At 34.4% G+C, this 26,005-nt stretch overlaps 2 protein-coding genes across 2 annotated transcripts; both read left to right on the top strand.

Annotated features, from left to right (window-relative positions):
- The first annotated feature begins 6,049 nt into the window (after positions 1-6,049).
- Positions 6,050-7,053, top strand: LOC105074146 (olfactory receptor 8C8-like). Its single transcript, XM_010961620.3, has one exon. It carries the CDS (start codon positions 6,127-6,129, stop codon positions 7,051-7,053), a length of 927 nt encoding a protein of 308 aa, XP_010959922.2. The 5' UTR covers positions 6,050-6,126.
- Positions 7,054-14,555: 7,502 nt separating this feature from the next.
- LOC105074145 (olfactory receptor 8B8-like) lies at positions 14,556-19,692 on the top strand. The gene is made up of 2 exons (XM_010961619.3): positions 14,556-14,587; positions 18,759-19,692. Exon 2 carries the CDS (start codon positions 18,760-18,762, stop codon positions 19,690-19,692), a length of 933 nt encoding a protein of 310 aa, XP_010959921.2. The 5' UTR covers positions 14,556-14,587; position 18,759.
- The last annotated feature ends 6,313 nt before the right edge of the window (positions 19,693-26,005 follow it).

The raw sequence follows: 26,005 nt of genomic DNA, 5'->3' as shown, positions 1-26,005 counted from the left end.
AAACTTCATCATTTATAAATAATAATGAAATATAATAGCCACTAACAATAGTAAACAAGTAAATCAAATGAACTTTAGAGTATCACTTATTTTTGGGGGGTGGACTATGGAGGCTGTTGATGTGCTGCTTAGCTCCCCTTCAAGATAACCAGCTGTGGGGGCGTCAGTCCCTGAAAGCATGTAGCCAGTTCAGCTTTGGCTACACCACAGTGTTCAGGCAGAGCTCATGCTTACTCCAAGATGTCCTCCACCAGTAGCTTAGCACGGTGGGTCATATTGGAGCTGGTCCATTCTTGGGTAACACAGGTGTCTCCTAACAGACAGTTTTCATTAGGGACTTCCTATCATCCTTATTGAGACTGTTTAGAATTGCACTGTGGTCTGAGATTTTTCTACCCAGTCCTTCCTTCTCTCTGTCTTGTCTTAGATGTTAGACTTTCATCCATGTCTGACGGCCTTTATCACTGACCCCCACTCCCTCCTATTTTATCCTTCACAGACGTTTGCTACAATAAAAGTCTTACAAGTCTAATTATTTCTTGGCATCTGCTTCTGGAGAACTTTAAATGACGCAGAGGACTTGCATTACTGGTTTTAAAGCTTACTGTACTGTTTAGATAACCAAGACCGATTGGTTTTGCTACAAAATAGACAAATTATGGATAAAAGAGAAGATTCAGAAAAAGATCCTCACTTACACAGTTAATTGCTTTTTACCCAACTAATAAATAGCTCCATTGGGAAATAAAAATCTAAGAAACTCATGCTGGAAATACTAACTGTTCTTGAGAAAACTATTAAACTTGATCTCTAATGCCATATACAAAAATTAATTTAAAATGTATCAAAACAATAGACACAAAACTTAAACATAGATGTTTCAAAAGAAAGCTATAGAAAAGTATGTTGGTGTAGGCAGAGATATCTTTTGCATATTCTAGAAAGCACTAAACCCTATAGAAAAAGAAGATTAAACTTTATTAAAATTAAAACATCTGTTTATCATAAAATATTCATAGACAAGCCACAGACTGAAAGAATATTTGCAATATATATATATCTTAAAGGTATCCAAAATATGTAACAACTTAATAATTAAAGTGTATCTCAGTGATAAAAGGACCATTTCATATATTGGCAAGTGATTTAAAAGAACATCCGAGAGGAACATGTGTAAATGGCCTATAGGCACGTGGAAATATGCCTGTCTTGCTCCACCCCCTTAGATACATAGTCAGCGGCTGGACAGCACTCCCTTACCAGCTGTACTATCCTCCCTCGTTTCATTGCCCAGACTCTGCTCTCCCTTTTTTTTTAATTGATGCATAGTTGATTTACAGTATTAAATTAGTTTCAGGTGTACAGCATAATGATTCAGTATTTTTACAGATTATACTCCATTAAAAGTTATTAGAAGATACTGCCTATAATTCCCTGTATTATACAATATATCCTTGTTGCTTATCTATTTTACACACAGTAGTTTGTATCTCTAAGTCCCATACATGTAATTTGTCCTTGCCACCTTCCCTCTGCCCTTTAGCAGCTACTAGTTTGTTTTCTGTATCTGTGAGTCTGTGTCTGTTTTGCATATACATTCGTTTGTTTTTGTTTGTAAGATTCTCTATAGAAGTGATATCATACAGTGTTTGTCTTTCTCTGACTTATTTCACTAAGCATAATATTCTCTAGGCCCATCCACATTGCTGCAAATTGCAGAATTTTAATCTTTTTTATGGTTAAGTAATATTCCATTTTATATCTATCTACCTGTCTATCCTCTGCCTGTCTATGTCTGTCTGTCTATCTATCTATCAATCAATCATATCTTTATCCTTTATCTGTTGATAGCCATTTGGGTTGCTTCCATATCTTGGCAATTGTAAATAGTGCTGCTATGAACACTGGAGTGCGTGTATCTTTTCCAATTAGTGTTTTCATTTTTTTCCCAGATATACCCACAGCAGTGGAAATGCTGGATTATATTGTAGATCTGTTTTTAGTTTTTTGAGGAATTTCCATACTGTTTTCCATTGTGGCTGCAGCAAATTTACATTTCCAAAAACAGTGTACAAGGGTTCTCTTTTCTTCACATCTTCTCCAATGTTTGTTGTTTGTAGATTTTTAGTGATAGCCGTTCTGACAGGTGGGAGGTGATATCTCTTTGTTTTGATTTGCATTTCTCTGATGATTAGCGATGTTGAGCATCTTTTTATGTGCCTATTGGTCATTTGCATGGATTCCTTAGAAAAATGTCTATTTAGGTGTTCTTCCCATTTTTAAATTGGGTTGTTTGTTTGTTGTAATGTTGAGTTGTATGAGCTGTTTATATATGTTGGATATTATCTCCTTATTGGTCATATCATTACAAATATTTTCTCCCATTCTGTAGATTGTCTTTTCATTTTGTTGATTATTTTCTTTGCTGTGCCAAAGATTTACATTTAATTAGATTTCGTTTATGTTTGCTTTTATTTCTTTTGCCTTAGGAGACAGATGCAAAAATATTGCTATGATTTATGTCAAAGAGTGTTCTACCTACGTTTTCTTTGTGGTGTTTTATGGTTTCATGTCTACCCTTTTGGTCTTTAATCCGTTTTGAATTTATTTTTGTATACGGTCAGGAAATATTATAATCCCATTGTTTTACATGTAGCTGTCCTGTTTTCCTAGCATCACTTGCTGAAATGAATGTCTTTTCTTCATCGTATATTTTTACCTCCTTTGTTGTAGATTAGTTGACCATAAGTGTGTGGGTTTTTTTTTTTTGGGCTCTCAGTTCTATTTCATTGACCTATGTGTCTGTTTTTGTGCCAGTCCCATACTGTTTTCATTACTGTAGCTTTGTAGTATAGTCTGAAGTCAAGTGTGGGAGCACACTCATTGGTTAATAAGTTGTAGGGCTACAATGCAGAAATGCCTAGCTTATCTTAGGTGTAGGTTGTTAGCTGTAGGGCTGCTTCTGCTTCTTGGAAAACCGTTACCTTTTGCCCTTGCTGAAAACAGCAGGGCATTCTTCACTTACCTAGTTAAATTTTGATCTTTATTGGGTCTTTCTGCCTGCCTGGTTTCCATTATCAATTGTATACTCCCTAAACATGTAGATTAAGACTAATGTTTCTGTTTTTCACAAAACTGCTGACCTACATACCTGCATGTACACCATACCCCTTACACATTCCTATGACATGCTTTACCTTAATACTTTATTTGACTAGTCTCAATAAATACAAGGGTTTCTAAGGGGCTCAGGGAGTTAGATTTGGTCTCTGGGTCCCTCTCACTCTCTTGACTTGATAAAGTCATGAGTAATTCACTCTTCCATGGTGGGTCTTTGTCGGACAAAGCCCACATCAAGGATGGTGATACCTCTAACTGTTCTTTTTTCTCAAGATTGCTTTGGCAATTTGGGGTCTTTTGTGGTTCCGTATTAATTTTAGGATTAATTGATCTAGTTAGGTGAAAAATGTCAGATATTTCGATAGGGATTGCATTAAATCTGTAGATTTCTTTGGGTAGAATGACCCTTTTAATACTATTAATCCTTTGAATCCATGAGCACAGGATAGCGTTCCATTTCTTTGTATCGTATGTAATTTCTTTTATCAGTATTCTATAGTTTCCGGATGATAGGTCTTTCACATCCTTAGTTAAGTTTATTCCCATGTATTTTATTCTTTTTGAACCTATTTTAAATGAAATTTGTTTTTTGCTCTCTTTTTCTGAGAGTTCATTATTAGTGAATGGAAGCACAACAGATTTCTGTAGGTTATTTATGTATCCTGTGACCTTGCTGAATTCATTTATTAGTTCTAATAGTTTTGAGGTGGAGACTTTAGGGTTTTCTATATGAAGTATCATATTATTTGCAAATAGTGACAATTTTACTTCTTCCCTTCCAATTTGGATACCTTCTGTTTCTGTTCCTTGTGTGATTGCCGTGGCTAGGACTTCTAATACCATGTTAAATAGAAGTTGCAAAAGTGGGTACCTTCATCTTGTTCTTGAATTTAGAGGAAAGGTTTTCATTTTTTCACCTTTGAGTATGTTGTTAGATGTGAATTTGTACTAAATGGCCTTTGTTTTGTTGAGATATGTTCCTTCTATACACACTTTGCTGAGAGTTTTTATCATGACTGGATGTTGAATTTTCTCAAATGCTTCTTCTGTGTCTATTGAGATGATCATGTGATTTTTATTCTTCCTTTTGTTAATGTGGTTTTTACAATTGATTTGTGAATGTTGAACCATCCTTGTAACCGTAGAATAAATTTAACTTGATCATTGTGTGTTATAGTTTTTATATATTTTTGGAATCAGTTTGCTAATGTTTTGTTGAGGATTTTTGCATCTATATTCATCAGAGTTATTGGCCTGTGACTTTCCTTTTTTGTAATCCTCAGAACAACCCTATGAGATAACTCCTTTGCTAGCCTCATTTTATAGATTTATAAGTAGAAAAATATATATATATATACATACAAGGATCAGATAAGTTATTTGATTATCTACAGTCTCATAATTAAGAAGTTTAATGTCCAGATTTAAACTCAATCTGATTTGAGGAGCTCACTCCCACTTTCTTTTTTTTTAATATTTTTAATTTTTTTAATTGAAGTATATAGTTGATTCACAGGGCTGTGTTAGTTTCTGGTGTACAGGATAGTGATTGTTATACATATATATTCTTTTATTTATTTATTTTTAAATTTTATTATTTATTGAAGTGTAGTTGATTTAAAATGTTAGCTTCAGTTGTATAGCAAAGTGGTTCAGTTATACATATACATACATACATTTTTTTCAGATTCTTTTCCATTATATGTTATTATAAGAAATTGAATAGTGTGTACTTTGTTGTTTATCTATTTTTTTATACTGTATAGCACAGGGAAATATATATAAGATCTTGTGGTAGCTCACACCGAAAAAAAAATGTGACAATGGATATATGTATGTTCATGTATAACTGAAAAATTGTGCTCTCCAGTGGAATTTGACACAACATTGTAAAATGACTATAACTCAAAAAAATGTTTAAAAAATAGATAAACACTCCCACTTTCTTAACCATTTTGCTACAACATCTCTTTTCAGAGGTGAAATCCACAAGCATGGACAGTGCTAAACCTATGATTTACTCTTTCACTAATGCGATACTAGAGGCTCTAGGAAAGTGCTAGACAAGGCAGATGATCATGCTAAAGACCTTTTTTTTTTTATAGCTTGCATAGACTCTAGGAGATAATGAAGAAAGTGCATAGGAAGGCATGCATTCCTCTGAATTGGGGATTAAGAATTCTTATTGTGAAATTATGAGCTGAATAGTACATTGTGTCTCAAAGGATCGAATGTTAGGTCTGTGACACAAACTCAGTAACTTCTACCCTCAGTGGGCTCATTTAATGTGAAAGGAAATCATGAGGGAGAGAATAATTTTCTGTGCCTCTAATCAGTTTTCCCTGAAATGGAATAGAGTCTCATTTGAGTCAACAGATTGCTTTGGAGCTCATATAAGGTGGTTTTTCTCCTTGGAAGTGGAGGACCTTCTGGCAAATTTTCAAATTCTCAAGTATGGCCTCTTCCCCAGCATACCTCTTCTAGTGGGTCAAAGATGGAGGACCATGTTGATGGACTTTGCCTCCTTCATTGCCAGAAACTGTGACCCTCTCAGAACTGTAGGGGAGAAGGAGCATTAAGGTTCAGGGGCAGTGAGGCATCCAGGGAAAAGAAGGTGAGGGTTGAATCACCTTTGTCTTAATTTCCTTTCAAACCCCAAACTATGTAAATCTAGGATTCTGGAACACCTCCTATTTACTGATTTTTTTAGCCCTGATCCTTAACAGAGGCTGAGGAGAAGAGAGGAGATGATGTGCAGACACTGGGAGTCTATCAGCATTCTTTCCAGACAGAGGCAAACAACATGAGTAAGGGTAAAGGAGAAAAATGAGGAATCACTGGTGGTAATCATAATTAAGTCTTGCTTTCTGGATGCCTTGCTGTGTGTCTTTAGGCACCTCTGAGCTTATAAACTAGCTCTCTCTCTGGAAACAAAGAGGGAAGATCCACTGTTACTGTCAGATTCTACCCCTGTTCCTGCAGATCACAACTGTGCAGTGAACGGCTATGGAAGATAACTCCTCTGTGACCGAATTTATCCTTATGGGATTGACAGACCAACCTGAACTCCAACTGCCCCCGTTTTTCCTGTTTTTGGTGAACTGCGTGATCACTGTGTTGGGCAATCTGAGCTTGATTAATCTAATTTGTCTAAACGTGCACCTTCACACCCCCATGTACTTCTTCCTCTTCAACCTGTCCTTTATTGATCTCTGTTACTCATTTGTGTTTACCCCCAAAATGCTAATGAGCTTTACTTCAGAGAGGAATATTATCTCCTTTAGAGGATGCATGACTCAGCTCTTTTTCTTCTGCTTTTTTGTCAACTCTGAGTGCTATGTCTTGACAGCCATGGCCTATGATCGTTACGTGGCCATCTGTAAGCCCCTGATGTACACAATTACCATGTCCCCTCAGGTCTGTTCTCTGCTGATGTCTGGTTCATATGTGATGGGGTTTGCTGGTGCCGTGGTCCACACAGGGTGTATGATCAGGTTGATCTTTTGTGATTCCAACATCATCAACCATTACATGTGTGACATCTTCCCCCTCCTCCAGCTGTCCTGTAGCAGCACCTATATCAACGAGCTTGTGGTTTCTGTTGTTGTGGGCACAGTTATTATAGTATCTAGCCTCATTATCTTTATTTCTTATGCTTTGATTCTTTTCAGTATCCTTCATATACCATCAGTTAAAGGTTGGGCCAAAGCCTTTAGCACCTGTGGCTCCCACATAATAACAGTTGGTCTCTTCTATGGTTTTGGGCTGCTCACTTACATCAAGCCATCATCTGCTGGGTCTGTAGGGCAGGGGAAATTTTTCTCAGTGTTTTACACCAATGTGGTGCCCATGCTGAACCCTCTCATTTATAGCCTCAGGAACAAAGATGTCAAGATTGCTGTGAAGAAAACCCTGAAGAGAATTACAAACTGAACAGAACCATTTATGCCTCCTTTTCCGGCTTTTTCTTCTCTTCCTGTCCACTTTTTCCTCTTCTTCCTATTTTTTTTTTTCTTAAGTCTCTTCATTTGTCTTTCTAAAGTCTTCTTGGCAGAATTTCTGCTCTAATGTCTTTCCTTCTCTTGCCATATAAGGTAACTCTGTGGGCTTATTCTTGGACTTGAGGGTCATCCTGAGCCCTAAGTGAGCCCACACTAGTGGGAGACAATGGGATGATAACCTTTCTAAGGATAACACTACCTAATATTTTTTTGTGTGTCTTTCCCATCCAAGGTAAGCCATGGCACGGTATGCTATTTGAAAAGTTCTTTACTTGGTTTTATTACATTGAGTCCTTTCCTGGTACAAGGGTTTTATTACCTACAACTGCTTAAAACAGAGAAGGAATGACAAAAATTGTAGGCATGATAAAGTTGGAAAATTTTCCAGAATTTTTCAGGATTCTCTTAGGATTCTCTCTTTTAGGGTTCTCTCTTAGCTGTTGTTCTAGATTTTCAGTATGCATGTATAAAGGAATTGAATGCTTTGTTGAACCAACGTCCTTTCTTTTATTCTTGAGGATGCTTGACAATTTATCAGCTACACTATTCCGCCTACCTTTTTCAATCCTCACCGGTAACAAATGCTTCTATTTAATGTATTTGTCAGCTGATATTTCGTCATCAGTGGAATTGAGATTGTCACCAACTTGTCTGTGTATCTGTGGTTTGCCATTGTGGTTGAAAATTATACAGTGATATTCTTGCCTGCAGAATAGGTTGTCACATGTAATGTCAAGATTCTTTGTCTAAGTGTGTGACAGAGATTTCCCCTTTGCAAAGGAAGATCTGTTTTCTGCTTTCAGAAAACAAACAAAAATATATGGTGGAAACCATGTTCTGTTGGGATTAATTCTTTCTACATGTAAATGTGATACCTCCCTTTTGTCTCTCAGAAGAAGGATTAAGTCTGCAGTCCGTAATGTGTACCACAATTTTACAAATCCTATTAAAATACAAGTCTCCTTACCTGATTTTTTAGATAAGGAAATAGTTATGTGACTTGCTCAAGATTGCACAGCCCAGTTTTTGAATCCACTATTCATTATGAAGAAATGGAAGGAAAGAAAGAATTGTGAGGGAACAGAAAGAACTTCTGGAGAGTTGTTTCTGAATAAGCTTGAAAATGGGAGTTTTCATGGGAATAATATCCTCAGCCAAGATGGCTATGGCAGAGAGATGTTCTGCAAGGCTTCAGTGCCCAACTAGAAAAATGTGCCTATTCCTGGAGAAGTTTAATTAAGTGGGGTAAGCAGCGTGAGTTACAGAGAAATATTTATCACAATCTATTTATAATAGTCATCATTTCCTGGGATGGTGAGGCTGAAGAATTTGGGGACATGCCCCTCTGGTAGGCATGTCACAATTTTCATAGTAGCATGTACACTTTAACAAGCCTATTAGATATTATGGTATCATCTGGAAAGAAGAAAAAAGGATTCTCTATAATGAAAACAATAGAAAATAAGGCTCTACAATTTTTTTGTGTGTGTCACACAGAACATAGACTCTACTGTCCTTTGTAACCTAGAAGGGGGCTTCTAGGAGGGCAAGAATAAATGAGGTTTGGTAAGAGAGCACTTCCATGGCTTTGGCAAGAAGCGAGCCCAGTGAGACAGATGGCAGTCACTGCTGCATTTTAAAAGCCCAGGCAAAGAGGCCCTTCACCCTCTGGTTGCCAGCTCTAGCAGTCACATGCAGAGGGAGTCGCCCTTTGTGGACAAGAGACCTGTGGGGCTGCTGGAGGAGTTTGTGTTTCAGGTGCCCAAGGAGTACAGTGATCACCTGTAGGTGCTGAGGACTGTGGTGGTGGGAGGCTCTGCAAGGAATCCTGATGTTCACAGCTCCAGGCAGATGCCCGGCCTCTGTCTCCCCATGTCAGATACGGGTCCATTCCGAGCTGATGTATCCTCTTAGTACCATCAAAGCCGTATGATTGCGCTAAGAATCCATAAGCCTTCAGCAGATTAGGGCTTCTTTGTTATTTTGAAGAATTTGAAATGAAAAAATGAAATTTGTTCTAGATTGGTTTAACATTAAGTTTGTCAAAGAGAAAAGTTCTTACATTATTTGAACGATTTCAATGATAAATTTTTGGATGGTTTTAAAAATGATTTAACACTGTGTGTTATTTGACATTCAATATTTCTTTTTGTGGTGATCATAAAAATATGGTTATAACTATTAAGACCTTATCTGTAATTGCTATTTATTTCTTAAAACATGATAGGAAAAATTAGGTTCCAGAAGCAAGCACACATTTTCAGTAAGGATTATAAAGATACTTTATTTGGAAATATTATCTAATATATAAAGTAACTACAATTCTGTTTTAATTATAAGTGCATGTTGAGTTTCAAATAATTTACATTAATCTGATATGTAATAAAATACTGTTTTTAAATTTTACCATCAAACATTACATATATACTAAAATATTCACAGAACATTCATTTATAGTTTAATAAATAATGAACAAAATCAATGCAATCCCTACTTGGATAATAAAATATTGCCAGAACAGTTCATTCAGTATTTATAGCTATATTTTTCCCCAAGTGGGTATTTAAGTCTTCAGAGACCTAGCCCAATGATATGCAATAGGTAAGTTTTAAAATAGCTTATTTAGCCAAATTAGGGCAAGTGGACTGTGTGCATTCAGTACATAGTTCAGCTTTTGCTGAATGTCTTCATTGTTGGAAAATATTTGTATAAACAGGTATATTTAGTGTTACAAAGTGAGGTGTTATATATTATAGCTTTGTGAGTTTTTGCTTGTTTCCTTTAATGAAATACATGGTAGATTTATTTTAAGATTATGCAGAGTTATGTAAATAAAGTACACAGAATATTTTGGAGAGAAAAATAATCTAAATAAGATTAAGTATCTGTATAGGTCTTTCATTCTAAAATTTCCCTTGGATTTACCTCCCTTTGATTTTTATATCTGAACCATTACACCTGGCCATTCAGAATATAGAATTAACTTTTTTTGTTTGTCTAGGACCCTACTTTTATTACTGTTTTTTCATCCTGGAATTTTCAAAAAGAAATCATTGGAGAAATAATGAAAAATAAAGATAAATATACACAACTTTAAAAAACCAGGTTCCCAGGACTGAAGAGTTTTCTCCAGCTTTTTTTGAAATTTTTAAAAAATTGAAATATGGTCAGTTTACAATGTTGTGTCAATTTCTGGTGTACAGCATAATAGTTCAATCATACATATACATACATATATTCATTTTCATATTTTTCATTATAGGTTACTACAAGATATTGAATGTAGTTCCCTGTGCTATACAGTTTAAACTTGTTGTTTATTTTATATATAGTAGTTAGTACTGTAAATCTTAAACTCCCAGTTTATCCCTTCCCACCCCTTTACCCCCTGGTAAGCATAAGTTTGTTTTCTATGTCTGTGAGTCTGTTTCTGTTTTGTAAATAAGTTCATTTGTCTTTCTTTTAAGATTCTTTATATAATTGAATCTCCAGCTTTTGATGCAAATACTTAGAGCTAATATTTTCTTCTCAGCTTTTCTCAGTATATCTTATTGTTTCTTTATCTTTCAGTGCGTAAACTGAATCTATCTTCACTGCCTAAATTATTTCACTAGCCTTCCCAGATTTTCTATTTTTAATTTTTCTATTTATTCTCAGCATTTAAAGCTAAAATTCTATTTTTTTACTAAACTTTTGTTTAGTAAAAATTGTCTCCACCAATTGAGTTTTTATTTCTAATGATCTTTGGAATTCTCTAGTTAACCACTGAGTTTGAAAGATAGTTTGTATTGGCTATTCTTGAGTCATAGTGAGTAAGGTGGCCTTTTATGGATTTGGTAATCAGTTTCACCAAATATGATATATTTGTTGGTGCTACTTTTTAACCCCTTGACAGACAGAGACTGGAAACTTTTGGTGATTGAACATTCAGTGACTATCTTGTGACCATAAGCAGAAAACCTGATTAGAACCTAAATTGTGGGACCAGGGCCAAGAAAAAGATCTAGAGAAACTGGGCCTTGGTCACATCATCTGAACTCTTGGGTTGGGCTTCACTGGAATCCAAGGAAGTATTTGAATTTTTGTTTAAATAAAGAAACGTCTTTTAAGATTTCACATATAAATGATATCATATGATATTTGTTTTTCTCTGACTTACTCCACTCAATATGATAATCTCTAGGTCCCTCCATATTGTTGCAAATAGCATTATTTCATTCCTTTCAATGGCTGAGTAATATTCCATTCTATAAATGTACTATAACTTCTTTATCCAAGTATCTGTTGATGGACATTTGGGTTGGAATGATACAAAAATTCTGTTTACAAAGAAAAAACAGACTCACAAACATAGAAAACAAACTATGGTTACCAAAGGGGAAAGTGTGGGAAGGGATAAAGTAGGGGTTGGGGATTAACAGACACACATTACTATATATAAAATAGATAAACAACAAGGACCTACTATACGGCACAGGGAACTATATTGAATTTCTTGTAATAAAATATAACGGAAAAGAATCTGAAAAGAAAACATATATGTATGTGTATATCTAACTGAATTACTTTTCTGTATACCTGAAACTAACATTGTAAATCAATTACACTTTAATAAAAAATTTTTTAAAATTCATTCATAAAATAAAATGTGGTCATACTAAAAATAAATAAATGAAATTATTTTATTTTTGAAACTGCTTTTCCCCCCAAATTCAAATTTTATTCAGAATAATCTGAGTGATTCTATAACTTCAGCTATGAAATGTACACCAGCATGAGTATGTGTGTCTATATTATTGCAGCATTATGCAGCTTAAATTTAAGATTTCTTTTGGATGAAAAAGATGGAAAAGCAAAAAATTCTTATTCACAGAGATTTAGAAATTAAAACAAGCAAAGTTAAATTGTTAACCATAACACAAGAATTGTAATTAACAGCTTCTTTTGGTACTCTTAATGCAAGGCTACTCAAGGATAGTCTAATATACTCTCTATATTTTCTAATTTACAGTTACAACATAATTAACCAACAGAAAACTTCAATTCAGTCGTCATCACTTCAGAATTTTTCAAAATGTTGACTTGAGATACAAAGAAGAGCAATTCCATTACCGTTATACTTTGCATGTGCTGTAAAGGATACAAATAACCCTTGAACAGCATGGGTTTGGCTGCACATGTCCACTCATATGCAGATTTTTTCAATAAATATGCACTACACTACTACAGAATCTGTGATTGGTTGAATCCATAGATTTGGAAATGCAGATACAGAGGGATGCCGTAAAGTGATACACAGATTTTCAGCTGTGCAGAGGGTCAGTACCCCTAACACCCACATTGTTCGAGGGTCAACTGTAGTTATATAAAAAAAAGTTAAATTTTCAGCCTTTGTATGTTTAAAGATGTTCATTTCTTCATAATTTATTGAAGATACTTTTTGCTGGGAATAGAAATCTAGATTGATAGTATTTTTCTTTCATAATTGAAAGGCATTGCTCTACTATAAACTGGCTTACTTTCTTTTGATGAAAAGCCTGTTATTCTTTTCTTTTTCTTTTGTATGTAATGTAACATTTTCCGCTTCTAATTGCATTTAAGATTTTCTCTTTATCACTGGCTTTAATCAATTTGGTTATCGTGGTTTGGAAAGTTTTCTTTATATTTTTCTGCTTGGAGTTCTTTGAGATTCTTAGAACTGTCGGTTTATAATTTTCATCCAATTTTGGCCATTATTTATTTAAATATTTTTATAACCTCACTTCTTTTGGAATTCCAATTCTATAAGTGTTAGGTTGTTTGTAATCGTCTCACAGTTCACTAGTGCTCTGTTCATCTATTTTCAGTCTTTTTTTTTTCTTTGTGTTTTTCTTGTTATGCTGTCAAGTTTATTAATTATTTCTTCTGCAGTGTGAAACCTTCTGTTAGGATTATTTTCTAGATTTTTTGGAATTTTAATTGAATTATGTCCCTTTCTAATATAAATACTTTTTTCCCTAGCAACATGTCTGCTATTCATTTATTTTTCTTACCCTGTTGGATTATCTATTATCTTCAGTGCAGTGTCAAATAGGAGTAGTGGGAGTGGAAATTCTTGTGTTATTTCCACATTTAGGGGTAAAGAATTCACTCTTCACTTTTAAGTATTGAAGTTAGATATAGTTTTATTTTTAAATTTTTTTCTTTTTTTTTTGCAAATGACTTTTCTTAGGTTAGGGAAATTTTCTTCCCTTCTATTTAAATTTTGTAAGCTTTTTCTGCATCTACTTAGATGGTCATGTCGTTTTACTTCTTTACTCTTTTAACATGGTGAATTACATTGATTGACATTCAGATATAAAATGAGATATTTTGGTTTAATTCAAATATTAAACCAACTTACATTCCCAAGATTAAACCTTGTTTTTCATGATGCATTGGTTTTTTACATATTGTTGGATTCAGTTTGGTAAAACTTAAAAAAAAAAATACCTTTTTGCATCTATGTTTATGAAGGGTATTGGTCTTTAATTTTCTTTTCTTGTAACTACTTTGGTTTTGGTATGAGAGGAATGCTTGTTTTATAGAATGAATTGTATAATTTTCCTATTTAAATTTTTTTTCGATTTGTGTATAATTGCTATTATTTCTTTTGTAAATGTTGGGTAGATTTTAACAACAAAGCTATTTGAGCGCAGGATTTTTGTGTGTGTGTGTGGGAAAGTTTTTAATTAAAATTCAATTTCTTTAATAGACTTAAGGGCATTTTATTTACCTACTTCTTCAGTGAATTTCGGCACTTTGTATCTTTCAACTAATTAATCCTTTGTTGGTTGCAAAATTTATTAATATAAATTTGTTCATAATATTCTCTTACTTTCCTTTTAATGTGTGTAGAATCTATTGCAATGTACTCTCATATTTCTGATAATGGTAATTTGTGTCTTTTCTCCTTTTGTCCTGAGCATTCTGGCTAAAGAATTACTTCTTTTAATGATCTGAAAACCACAAATTTTAGATTAGCTAATTTTGTATATTGTTCTTCTATTTCCTACTTTATTGATTTTTTTTGCTATTATCTTTATTATTGTATTCTTCTGCTTAGTTTGGTTTTAATTTTACTTTTTTTATAGTTTCATAAGATGAAATTTTAAGTCTTTGATTTAAAACCCCTCTGCTTTTCCAATGTAGGCACTTACATGCCATAAAGTGCCTTGTAAGCCCTGTATTTACATTACATGTATTTTTATATGTTGTGTTTATATTTTCATTCATTTCAAAATATTTTCTAATTTCCCACTTTATTTCATTTTTTTTTAAATTTTAATATTTTTTTCTGGTAATAACTTTCTTGATATTATCCACATGTACAATTCATACATTTAGTGAATAAAATTAAGTGTTTTTTAGTTTATTCATAGAGTTATGCAACCATAACCATAATGAATTTTAGAATATTTCATCATCCCCCAGAGAAATCTCATATCCTTTAACCATCACCTCTCTACTTCCTCATCCTGTCTTATATAGCTCCTAGTATATTTCATGTCTTCACAGATTTGAATGGTTTGGATATTTCATATAACAAAATAGTATGTGTGGTCTTTTGTGATTGACTTTTCTTGCTTTACATGATGATTTCAAGTTCATTCATGTTGTAACTTTTAAAAGTACTTTATTCTTTTTCTTTGCTCAGTAATATTTCATTATATAGATATAAACATTTGTTTACCCATTCATCAGCTAATGGACATTTAGATTTTTATACTTTCTGGCTATTAAGCGCTATGAACATGCATATGTAAATTCTCATGTGGATATATATTTTCTTACACATTGCTGTAAGGTCATATGGTAATTCTATTTTTACATTTTTGATGAAATGCTAGATTGATTTCCCAAATGACTATACCATTTAACAATGTATGAGTTTCCAATTTCTTCACATTCTCATCAACAATAATAGTGTTATCTGTCTTCTTACTGTAGCCATCCTACTAGTGTGTGTGAAGTGATATTTTGTTGCAGTTTTAATATCCATTTCCCTGCTCACTAATAATTTTTAACATATTTTCATATACTTTTTGGACATTTGTATATTTTCTTTGGAGAAATATCTATTCCAATAATTTGCCCAATTAAAAGTTGGGTCATTTGTCTTTTATTAGTGAGTTGAAGAGTGGCTTATGCATTCTGGGTATTAGATGTGGATTCTGGTGCTTTTTAAATAGAAGACTGGCACATATTTGTCTCACTCTCTGCGTTGTTTTTTCACTTTCTTGGTGTCTTTTGGAGACACTCCTTATTTTGAGCAGGTCAAACATTTAGATAATCTTATACTTTTTGACTAGAAAGGGAGCCCTTTCTATTAAGTATAACATGATGTCCTTTTCTCTCCACAGTGTATATTTAATTATGTATATGCATTTTTTCATATACATATATTTATATAATAATTTAAATATACTAAGGTATTGAGTTGATTTAAAGCTTAGAAGAGTAAATTTACTTAAAAATAACAGATACATTCTACAGATAAATTGAACAAGTACGATTTCCTACAACAAACATCTTTCACAAGCTTTTTCGTTGTGGCAGACTGTATAGGTATCCTACTCAGCTGACATTTCTCTCCTTCTTAATGCTGAAACTTCATTTCATGATAGTGGCTGTAAATGGGAGATTGTCATCTTCTCAGTACTCCTTGAAACTTGGTTGGCCATGTGCATAGTCCTGACTGAAGAGGCATGAAGGGAAGTCATCTACTGGCTTTTGGGGAAGATTCACTTCATGATATAAAGAGAGAGAGATGTGAGGGGCAATGTTTTGCCTTGTTCTGTTGCTTTATTCTTTGGAGATGGTTGTCTTTGTTTTTGTCCTTCAGAGTGTTTAGTTGCTGATCCAACCCTAGGACGCTGTACTTTCAGATTTATTATGTGAGAAAAATAAGTGCCTATTTTAAATGAGTTTTTAACTGAGCATTTTGTAAATTGAAGCAGGAAACTTTCTAACTGATAACAAGGGTTAAAAGTTACATTCCTGAGATATTAAATAAAAATATGTTATTCTAACAGATGAATGTTGGAGAGGATATTCTGGCAGCTTTTCAGTAAATATTGAAGAGAAAACCTGTAGTTTATTTTGATAGAGATTATGTGCTTATTTGAACTTAAGTTTTAAGTATATTCTTCAGTTTACTTGGCTAGTACTTTTTGTTCATTACCTTTTCGTGGTCTCGGAAATATAGACATTCTTCCCAATTCTCTTTTCTATATTTGTTGAGTAGAGTAAGAATTTGTGTGCTACTTAATGTGCTCAAAACACTTAAAATAATGAGAATAGAACTTTCACAATTTTTATGAAGTTGAACTCTCATTTTATTTCTTCTTTAATTTTATCTACAACTTAATCTGGCTCTGATACTTAGACTTTTATTACAGTGTTTCAATTATGCCATGGATAATTGAGAATCACTGAAAGTTCTTACACTGGCTCATTCTAGCAGCAGTGCATATGGCTACATAACAGGGATTATGTTTGACAAAGCTGGAATAATAGTTGGAGCCACTACAATTCAGTTAAAACCTAGAGTACCTGAGCTTGTGTAGTGGCTGAGGGAAAATGATGGACGTCAGTGTGGCTATAGACTCTAGCACTAAGCATGTGAGAAATGTGAAAAACATTCCAAAGGTTTTCATCCAGAGAATGTCATTTACATCATTGCTTATGGAGCACCTGCTGTGTACTCTGCACTATCCATAACACCATGAGAAACGTCATAAACAAGACTGAAGAGACATTTGCCCTTACAGAACTTGTAGTTTATAGGGGAACACAGAAATTAAAGGGGAAATCTCTGATGAGCGTTCTATTTGAGGACCTCCTGAAAGTGTTGAGAACAGATGTGATGACCGCTGACATTGACTGTTTACTACATGCCAGGTACTGTTATAAACACTTTAGGTAACTTTTTCATTGAATCATCAAAACAACCCAACGAAAGAGATGCTATTATTATCAGTATTTTAGAAATTATGAACTTGAGCCATAGAGAGTTTAAGTACTGTGTCCAAGTGAGAATGCATGGGGTAGGATTCAAACCCATCCCCTCTAACTCTGTGGCCCCTACTCGTCTATAAGGAGAAGGAACTGATAACCTCAGTTAATGAAATAATAACATTTAAGGACCCAGCTGGATCTTGAGGTAGAAATTTCCAGTAGGTGTTTAAATGTAAAAACTTTAGAAGGGAGAAAGGTATAGACTTTTTTTTTTTTAAATAACCTAGGAGATGCAATAACTGAAATGAGTTACTAGAGTTTTTGCAAATTTTCAGGTAAAGATATGAAGAAATCTGCAGGCAACTCTAAAAAATTTTCATTTATGGTATGGGAAGACACAGAAAAAGAACCTATACAATAGATTTTCTTTAGGAGGTGAAAATGTTAGGAAAATGGGAGTTTAATTTTGCCTCTGCCTTGGGGGATGTACTGTCCCTAGAGTGACCTGTAAACTGGATGAAAATATTGAGTCCCTAAGGAACTAAATAGGGAATATGGTTCACAGTGTAAATGCAATCTCCTTATTTCTCTTTTACACATAGAATCTGTTTCCAGATGGGGTAGGGGAGACTGAGAAAGCTCCTACCCTGTTTATAATCAAGTGGACAATATCATTAAACTCACATTTAATCTTCTGTGTGTTATTAAGCGACAAACCTGGTAACAGTGCTGTTTGTCTTTCCCTGCTGCTTGAGAAGACTCAAAGTCATAGTAAGAATTGATTTGTAGTTCAGAAAAATTCCCAGGGCATGTCTGAAATTAAGTCTGAGCTACATCCTTTTAGAATCAAATGAAATAAAATCTCAGAACCTGAAATTGCCTTTCCAGGACCATAGGGGTAAATACCAAGGACACCAAAGTCACTAAGGTTTCTGGCCTAAGGAGGGTGAGTTTCTGAATTCTGTTTATGTTAATGTCCTTCTCATTTTGAGATGGAAGTCCAGGGATATAAGATCTGCCACTTTCTTTCCCATTTTCTGCAGTCCTGAGATTCAAGTGAAACTTCCAGGATAATGTATTTAAGGGGATCAGGAAGTGTTCAGAGGTTAGGAGACTCAGCAAGCGCAGTATCTCAGTCAGTACATTCCCTCTCCATGGACAGACTCTCACTCTTCTACATGAGATAGTAACTTAACCTCTCCTAGCCTTTGGTCCTGTAGTTTTTATTTGGAAACAGTCTTCTTGGTTGCCATCCCACCAGGTCTAATGTGCATTAGAGGCCAGCACCGGGTAACTAGAGTCTCTGCCTCCAATTTTACTGGTGAGGGAAGGGCTTAAATGAATGAGGAAATGGTGAGGTGGGAGAAGGACTTTCTGTCCTGGTCTATTCTTCTCTCTTCCCTTCCCTTTTCCCAGCAGTCATGTTTGCAGACGGTCTTGTTTGCTGTATTTAGCTTATTAATATTCTGGTAAAAGAAATTCCATGTTACTCAATATCATGATGATAATGGTAAAGGCAGATTTTATAAGTCCAGGTTGGGCTAATGTCAGACATTCCTAGAGAATATACTCTCTCATAGGATGAGGTATTTGGGGAAGAACTGAGCTGATTTCTAATGTACCTTTTTTTCTCCATGTCCACAGAATCCCTTAGTGAAGAATGGCTCCTGGAAATGGTTCTTTTGTGACTGAATTCATTCTGTTGGGTTTAACAGACCAACCAGATCTCCAGCTCCTCTTGTTCCTCCTGTTCCTAGTAATGTATATGGTCAGCGTGTTGGGAAATTTGGGCTTAATGACTCTCATTGGGCTTAGTTCACACCTACACACCCCCATGTACTTTTTCCTCTTCAACTTGTCCTTTGTAGACTTCTGTTATTCTTCAGTATTTACTCCAAAAATGCTGACGGATTTCTTATCAAAGAAGAATGTTATCTCTTACATGGGGTGCATGACTCAGTTCTACTTTTTCTGTTTTTTTGTCGTTTCTGAACGCTATGTCCTGACATCAATGGCCTACGATCGCTATGTGGCCATCTGTCGCCCACTGTTGTATAACATTGTCATGTCCCCTGCAGTGTGTTCTAGGCTTGTGCTTGGTTCATACTTGATGGCATTTTTTGATACCATGACGCTCACTGGATGTCTGCTGAGACTGACCTTCTGTGATGCAAATACCATCAACCATTATTTTTGTGACATCCTCCCTCTACTCCAGCTCTCCTGCACAGGCACCTATGTCAGTGAGCTGGCGGTTTTCATTGTGGGAGGCATCAACATAATTTTTCCCAGTCTCACCATCTCTGTCTCGTATGGTCTCATCCTGTCCAGCATCCTCCGCATAAGTTCCAGGGAGGGCAGGTCCAAAGCCTTCAGTACCTGCAGCTCCCACGTAGTTGTTGTTTTTCTGTTCTTTGGATCGGGTGCATTTATGTATCTTAAACCATCTTCTGCTAGGTCTATGGATGAGGGGAAAATCTCTTCTGTCTTCTACACGAATGTGGTTCCCATGATTAACCCCTTCATCTACAGTTTGCGGAACAAAGATGTTAAAATTGCTCTGAGAAAAACCCTGGAGGGGAGAAAATTTTGATTAGAATCAGTGTCTTTGTGCAGGTAGTCACAGGGCAAGAGATTCCATTTTTTAATTAAATATTTTTAGTGATAGTCTTCTTATTTCTGTCTCACCATGGGGAAAGAAATTTAATCTTCTCTCAATCTGTTTCCAGTTTTTTAGAGTAGGTCTTCCTCCTTTCATTTCCATTTTATCTCCTTTAGTTTGTTTTTTCTATTTAAGAATAACATTAGGAAAAAAAATTATCTTTGTCTTTTTTCTATTGTCATTATGGTCTTTCTTTTTTCCTTGTGGAAAAAGGTGAGTTGTCCCACTGATGATCGATATAGTAACACTAATGTGACTTTTTGCATTTGGGGGGCAGTTTCTAAACTGCCACTTGTAATGTGCTATTAGAAGCATGAATCAGGTAGTCTGTCCTTCTCTCTTCCCCCAACAGTGATCAGGAATATGACCCATTTAAATGCCAGTGTTTCACAATTATAGCCAATTTCATAAGGACTATCAAATATACCCCACTTTGCAGCTGTAATCACCACCATACATTAAGCTTCTTTCTTGTTTACTTCATAGATTTTATATTTGCCTTCTGCATTCAAAGTGGCACATTAGATTGTCAATATATATTTATTACATGAAGAGAATACCGAAACTCAGAGAAGTTAATGATTTACTTAAAGTCACACAACTTCTTCATGAAAAAGTCTAGAATAGGTATTAGCCACCTGACTTTCAGTCTACCACTCTTTGTAGTATACTTTCTATTTTATTTTTATTTTAGTGAACATGAAATATGAGAAAACATCTCTGTTTTAAAAGCTGACTTCATACAAAAAATAAAGTGAAATGTTTTCTCTGTAATCCAGAGAACAGGGCATGGCAGGGAAAAATTCCCAGGAACATGTCCTTAGTCTGTCACCCAAAAGCACACCCAAAAGGCCAATAAATGAGAGGCTCCTCATTAGGAAATGGCAGTAAGGTTTAGAAACCACAGTTCATTTTGAACTTGTATCCTAGTCTGTAGAGCTCTGTAATTATCCTCCACTTTCCATAGCTTTGATTAAAGCTTATAATACACGATGAACACACATTAGCAGTGGTTTTGGGAACGAAGCCCAGTGGCTATGGCCACATTGTTGCGGAACCAGGTAGACAGAAGACAGCATCTTTAGGAGAAGAACTAGAGTGATTGGTAATCAAAACTCAAGTTAGAAAATAGACTGATGAGGAAAGAAAGCCCTTTTGATGACCTTCTTCTCCTATTTGGAAGGCTCTAAAAATATTATGGGTATCACAGGATATCTTTGGATGTGATGAAATCTTAAGTTATTTGATATTTAAAAAGCTAAACCCATAGGACTGGTGGACATGGAAACAACAAAATTACTCTTGGTTTGTTGGCTTTATTCTTATTTGGATTTTAAAGTACAAAATCCCCAAATCGTAGCTGGGAGAGCAATGACAATTTGAAATAAATAATTGATGAATAAACTAATTTTTACAACATCTTTTTAAAAGTAATGTTAAGTTATTTTTCTTTAGAGAAAACAGGCAAAATTATGACCACTCAAAACCCTTAATACAATGTGTCAAGAGACAATTTAAACGTGTTCTAAGGTAACTACAATAGCATTTACTACTTTACTGCTCTCTAATCCCCACTCGGTATGTAGGCGTTTTGAAATTTAGCATAGCTGGGTTGCTGGCTTACTTGTTTGTTTTTAGATGTTCAGTGTTGCTAAATCCCTGACTTATGGTTTTAAATGACTACTGATACTCCAGCCCCTGATCCAATATTAATATATCTGATTTTCCCTTAACATAGTTCTATTTGTATGAAACAGTTGGTCTTGGCTGAATTTTTCATTTGCTTTTCTTTTGATAATAGTCTGTTGTTTTGATAAAATTGTTTTTTATGTTGAAAGAAAAGTGTATCTTAATAGATAAATAATACCTGTGTTGTTTGGGAATCTTTTTAGACATTGCAGAGTGTGTTCAGTCCATTATATATTTTATTACTATTTGAACTGGCCCAAAGAGTGGATTAAAACTTGTAATTATTCCTTTATTTGATGAGACTCAAAATACAAATGAAATCTGTTTAAATTTCTGAAAAAACTATTTTTTTAATTAGGTTTTATTCTTTCAGATTATTTTGAAAAAGGTTAAACAGAAAAACAGATATACATACATATTGTAAAAGTTAAGCGTGGCAAAATTTTAATAGAGGAAAGATAATATTTTTGTTAGTGCATTTAAGTGTTGTATAGCTAATTCTTTAATCCATTTGAGTTAGTTTTTGTGTCTGGTATAAGATACTGGTCTAATTTTATTCTTTTACATGTCGCTGTTCAATTTTCCCAAACTCATTTAGTGTAGATACTGTCCTTCTACCCATTGTGTGTTCTTTGTTTCTTTGTCATAAATTAATTGTTCGTATATGTGTGGATTTATTTCTGGGCTCTCTATTCTGTTCCATTGATCTGTGTGTGTGTTTTTAAAACAATAACATACTGTTTTGATTACTATAGCTTTGTAATATAGTTTGAAGGGGTTAGGATCCCTCTAGTTTTGTTCTTCTTTCTCCAGAATTCTTTGGCTATTTGGGGGTGTTTTTCCATCCCTATTAAAATTCCAATGGTGTTTTTTCATGGAATTAAAACAATAATTATAAAATTTATATTGAAATTATTTAAGTGAGCTTTAGAAGCTTGCATCTTTCAATAAATGTATTCACTTAATTGGTTGTCGAAAGTTTTAGTACCGATTTATTCGTAACATTCCCTTACTTTCCTTTTAGGTCCATAGAATCTGTAGCAACAACCTCTAATATTTCTGTATTATGATGTTTGCCTTTCTCTTTCTTTGCTTAATCCGTCTGGCCACAGGATTATCACCCTTATTAATCTCAAAAACAGTTTTTAGGTGAATTGATTTTATAAATTGCTTTTCCCCCTGTTTTACTGCTTTCTGCCATTACATTTATCATTTATTTTTTTCCTGCATATTTTGGGTTTATTTTTATTTTGTGTGTTTTCATGAGATAAGATATTTGACTTTGACTTTGTCTTTGACTTGAACTATCTCTTCTTTGCCAGTATAGATACTGAGGTGCCTAAATTGCTGTGCAAACATTTTGTTAAACGATATTGCAAGTATTTTGGTAAGTTTTGTTTTCATTTTCATTAATTTCAGAATGCTTTCTGATATTTCTTTTCATTTCATTTTTTTTTTAGAACTTAGTAGTATTTTTCTGGTAACAGATTTATTGATATTATTCACATACCATATAATTGTAGAATTAAATAGTTTTCACTTTACTCACTGAGCTGTACAAACATTGCCACAGTATATTTTAGGACCTTTTCACCATTCCTAAAGGAAATCCCCTACCCTTTAAGCTATCAGTTTCCTATTCCTCACCCTAACCCCAGGCAGCCACCAATCTAATTTCTGTCCCTATGGATTTGAATGCTCTGGGTATTTCATATAAATGGAAGAATATAATACGTGGTTTTTGTGTGTGACTGGCTTTTCTTGTTTGGCATAATGTTTTCAAGGTTCCTCCATGTTATAAATTTAAAGGCATTTCGTTGTTTTTCTTTTGCATTTGTTGCCAAGTAATACTTCACTCTGTGGATACACCATGTTTTGTGGTACAAATTCTGTTGAATTACATTTTGTCTAATATTTTTTTCTATTGTCACTAGTACTGTGTTGGTGTCATATCCAAGAAATCATTGCCCAACCCTTGATTCCAAAGATTTTCTTAGATATTTTCTTCAATGAATTTTATTATACTACTTCTTACATTTAGATCTACAATTTATTTGCAGTTAATTTTGTTTACTGTGCAAGTTAGGGGTCCAGTTTCTTTCCTTTCCATGTGAACATTCTGTTGTCCCAGTACCATTTGTTGAAAAGACTACTGTCTCACCACAGAAGAGTCTTGGCATCAATGCCAAGTGGCCGTAAACATGGGGGTTGTTTCTGAATTTTCTTCACTGAAATATGAGTTATGTATTTACGACTGTCATGAAATTAAATGCAGGCAATTTGCCTCTACACTTGAGCTCTTCGGTTTTCTTCCACGTGTTATTTGTATAAGTACTTTACTGTATTTGCTTTCATGGCTTTTTATTCCACTTGGTTAACAGTTAAACACAAAGGTGGGGTGGTGTTAGTTGCTTTCAAGCTACTATTTTCATTAATTTTTATCATTCAGAACCAGAAGATTGAAGGTGAGGAGGAAAAAGAAAGAGACTTTAAAATGTGCCTCTCCTTGAACTAACTACTCTTTGAAACAGCGGCTTCCTTCAACTCTTGGCGCTCCTCGAAATAATTCAGATACTGTCTGTAGTCACAGTGCTGTTCATTAGATCCTCAGAACTTACTTGTTTTCTAACTGGAAGTTTCTACTTTTTGACCAAAATCTCCTCACTTCTCCAACCCACCTTCCCTTGGCAACCACCTTTCTATTCTTTGTTTCTATGAGTTTTAGTTGTTGTTGTTGTTTAAGATTTCACACACATGTTATATCATGCAATATTTGTCTTTCTTTGTTTCTTTTATTTCACTTTAAAACATGTCCTCTAGGACCATCGATGGTATTGCAAAAGGCAAAATTTCATTCTTTCTCATGACAATAATATTTCATTGTACTTCTATATCACATACTTGAAAGTTGCTAAGAGAGTAGATTTTAAAAGTTCTCACTACCCAAAAAAAAGGTAGTATGTAGCTTGATGGGGGTGTTAGGTAACACTGCAGTGGTAATCACATGGCAGTAGATACTTATTAAATCAACACATTGTAAACCTTAAAGCTACCAGTGTTACATGTCAGTTATACCTCAATATATTTGGAGGGAAAAAAGAATTCAAATTCTCATGTTGAGATAAAGGCAAGTGAAGGGAAAATGCAAAGTAATTACCTAGCTTTTCTTCCACCATATTAAAATTTATTATATTTTTGCAGTTTTAAAAACAATACTTATATATCAAGGATCTTTACTTGATTTTAAAAAATATACTAAAGCCTTCTTGGGATATTTCTTAGAGCAATTTCTTTTTTCTTTTAAATTAATTCAAATATTGTCTAAGAGAAAAGTCCCCATCAGAGGGAGCTGTTTACTTAGAATATAGCTGAGACAAGTTCCAAAAGGATAATTCCCCTCACTGACAGGGACTGTTTTAGACCACATAACTGTCCCTTAATTCACATCCCATAATTCATAGGGAGAATTAACACAGTTCAGTTTTCACACACTGTTGTAGTTCTGATACAGAAGAAAGCCTTACTTTAGGACAGTTGAAATTGTAAGACTTTCCCCTCAAGACCTAGTGTTCCCAAATTCTTTCCTTTACCAAGAGCTATGCTATTGACGGTGTGGACAATTTATGAACTAGCAAATCTCAGAGGAAACATTTTTCCTATAAGTCATTGATAGGACATTTGATACCCAAAACGGGGTAAATCTCAGATTACTGTACTTCTCTTTAAATTATACAGGTACTGTGAAACTCTTTGCCTAAACACACAAAAAGTAACACAGAGCATGAGAGAAATTCATATATCACTCTGCAGCAAAGAACAGTCAACCTCACACTGAAGTATTTTCTCATCCTACAGTCTTACCGAAAAGAATATACTGTAATGAAATAGATGTAAGTAGACTATAGAGAATAGTAGAGTAGAAATTGGAAGGGTAAGAGTGCAGTCTCAACCTTTTCTTTATGAAGCTGTGTGACTTTAAGTAAGTTATTAACCATTCTGAGCTTCATTTTCCCATCTATGAATGAATCTTTTCTGACGGCCTGTTATGTCCTGGTTTCACTGTACAAAGGTCAAAAGGAAAACTCTGCTGAAATAAGCTTGATGCAAAATATTTACGGTGCAAAATGGATTCTAGTCAGTAGTCTTAAAGGAACCTTCAATGTCTGGCATTTAAAGGAGACATATTCTTCCCACAGAATGCAAAGATGGGGGTAGAAACAGAGTACCTGATTCATGCTTCTATTAGCAATAAGTGCACCTCCAGTAAAACAGTGTCGCTCTAGTATTACCTAGCTCATTTTTCTTTCACTCAGCTCATTGATCTCTTAATCATTGATCTCTCATTAGATAAAGGGTCTCAAATTTGATTGTTTGGAGACCATTTCCTCTTTCTAATAAAAATTTTAAAAGTTCTAAATGACAATGGTAAAAAAGGAGACAAAGTATTTGTAATTTGGTGTTTATTACTAAGCAGGAAAAATGATGGAGTAGATATTGTGCAAGTGGTTAGAAAGAAGTCTCAGCTATAAAAATTGGAATAGGTTATTGAGAGAAG

This window comes from Camelus bactrianus, chromosome 33 (genome assembly GCF_048773025.1).
Source record: "Camelus bactrianus isolate YW-2024 breed Bactrian camel chromosome 33, ASM4877302v1, whole genome shotgun sequence".
Taxonomy (NCBI): Eukaryota; Metazoa; Chordata; class Mammalia; order Artiodactyla; family Camelidae; genus Camelus; species Camelus bactrianus.
This window is presented reverse-complemented; position numbering and strand designations above follow the sequence as displayed.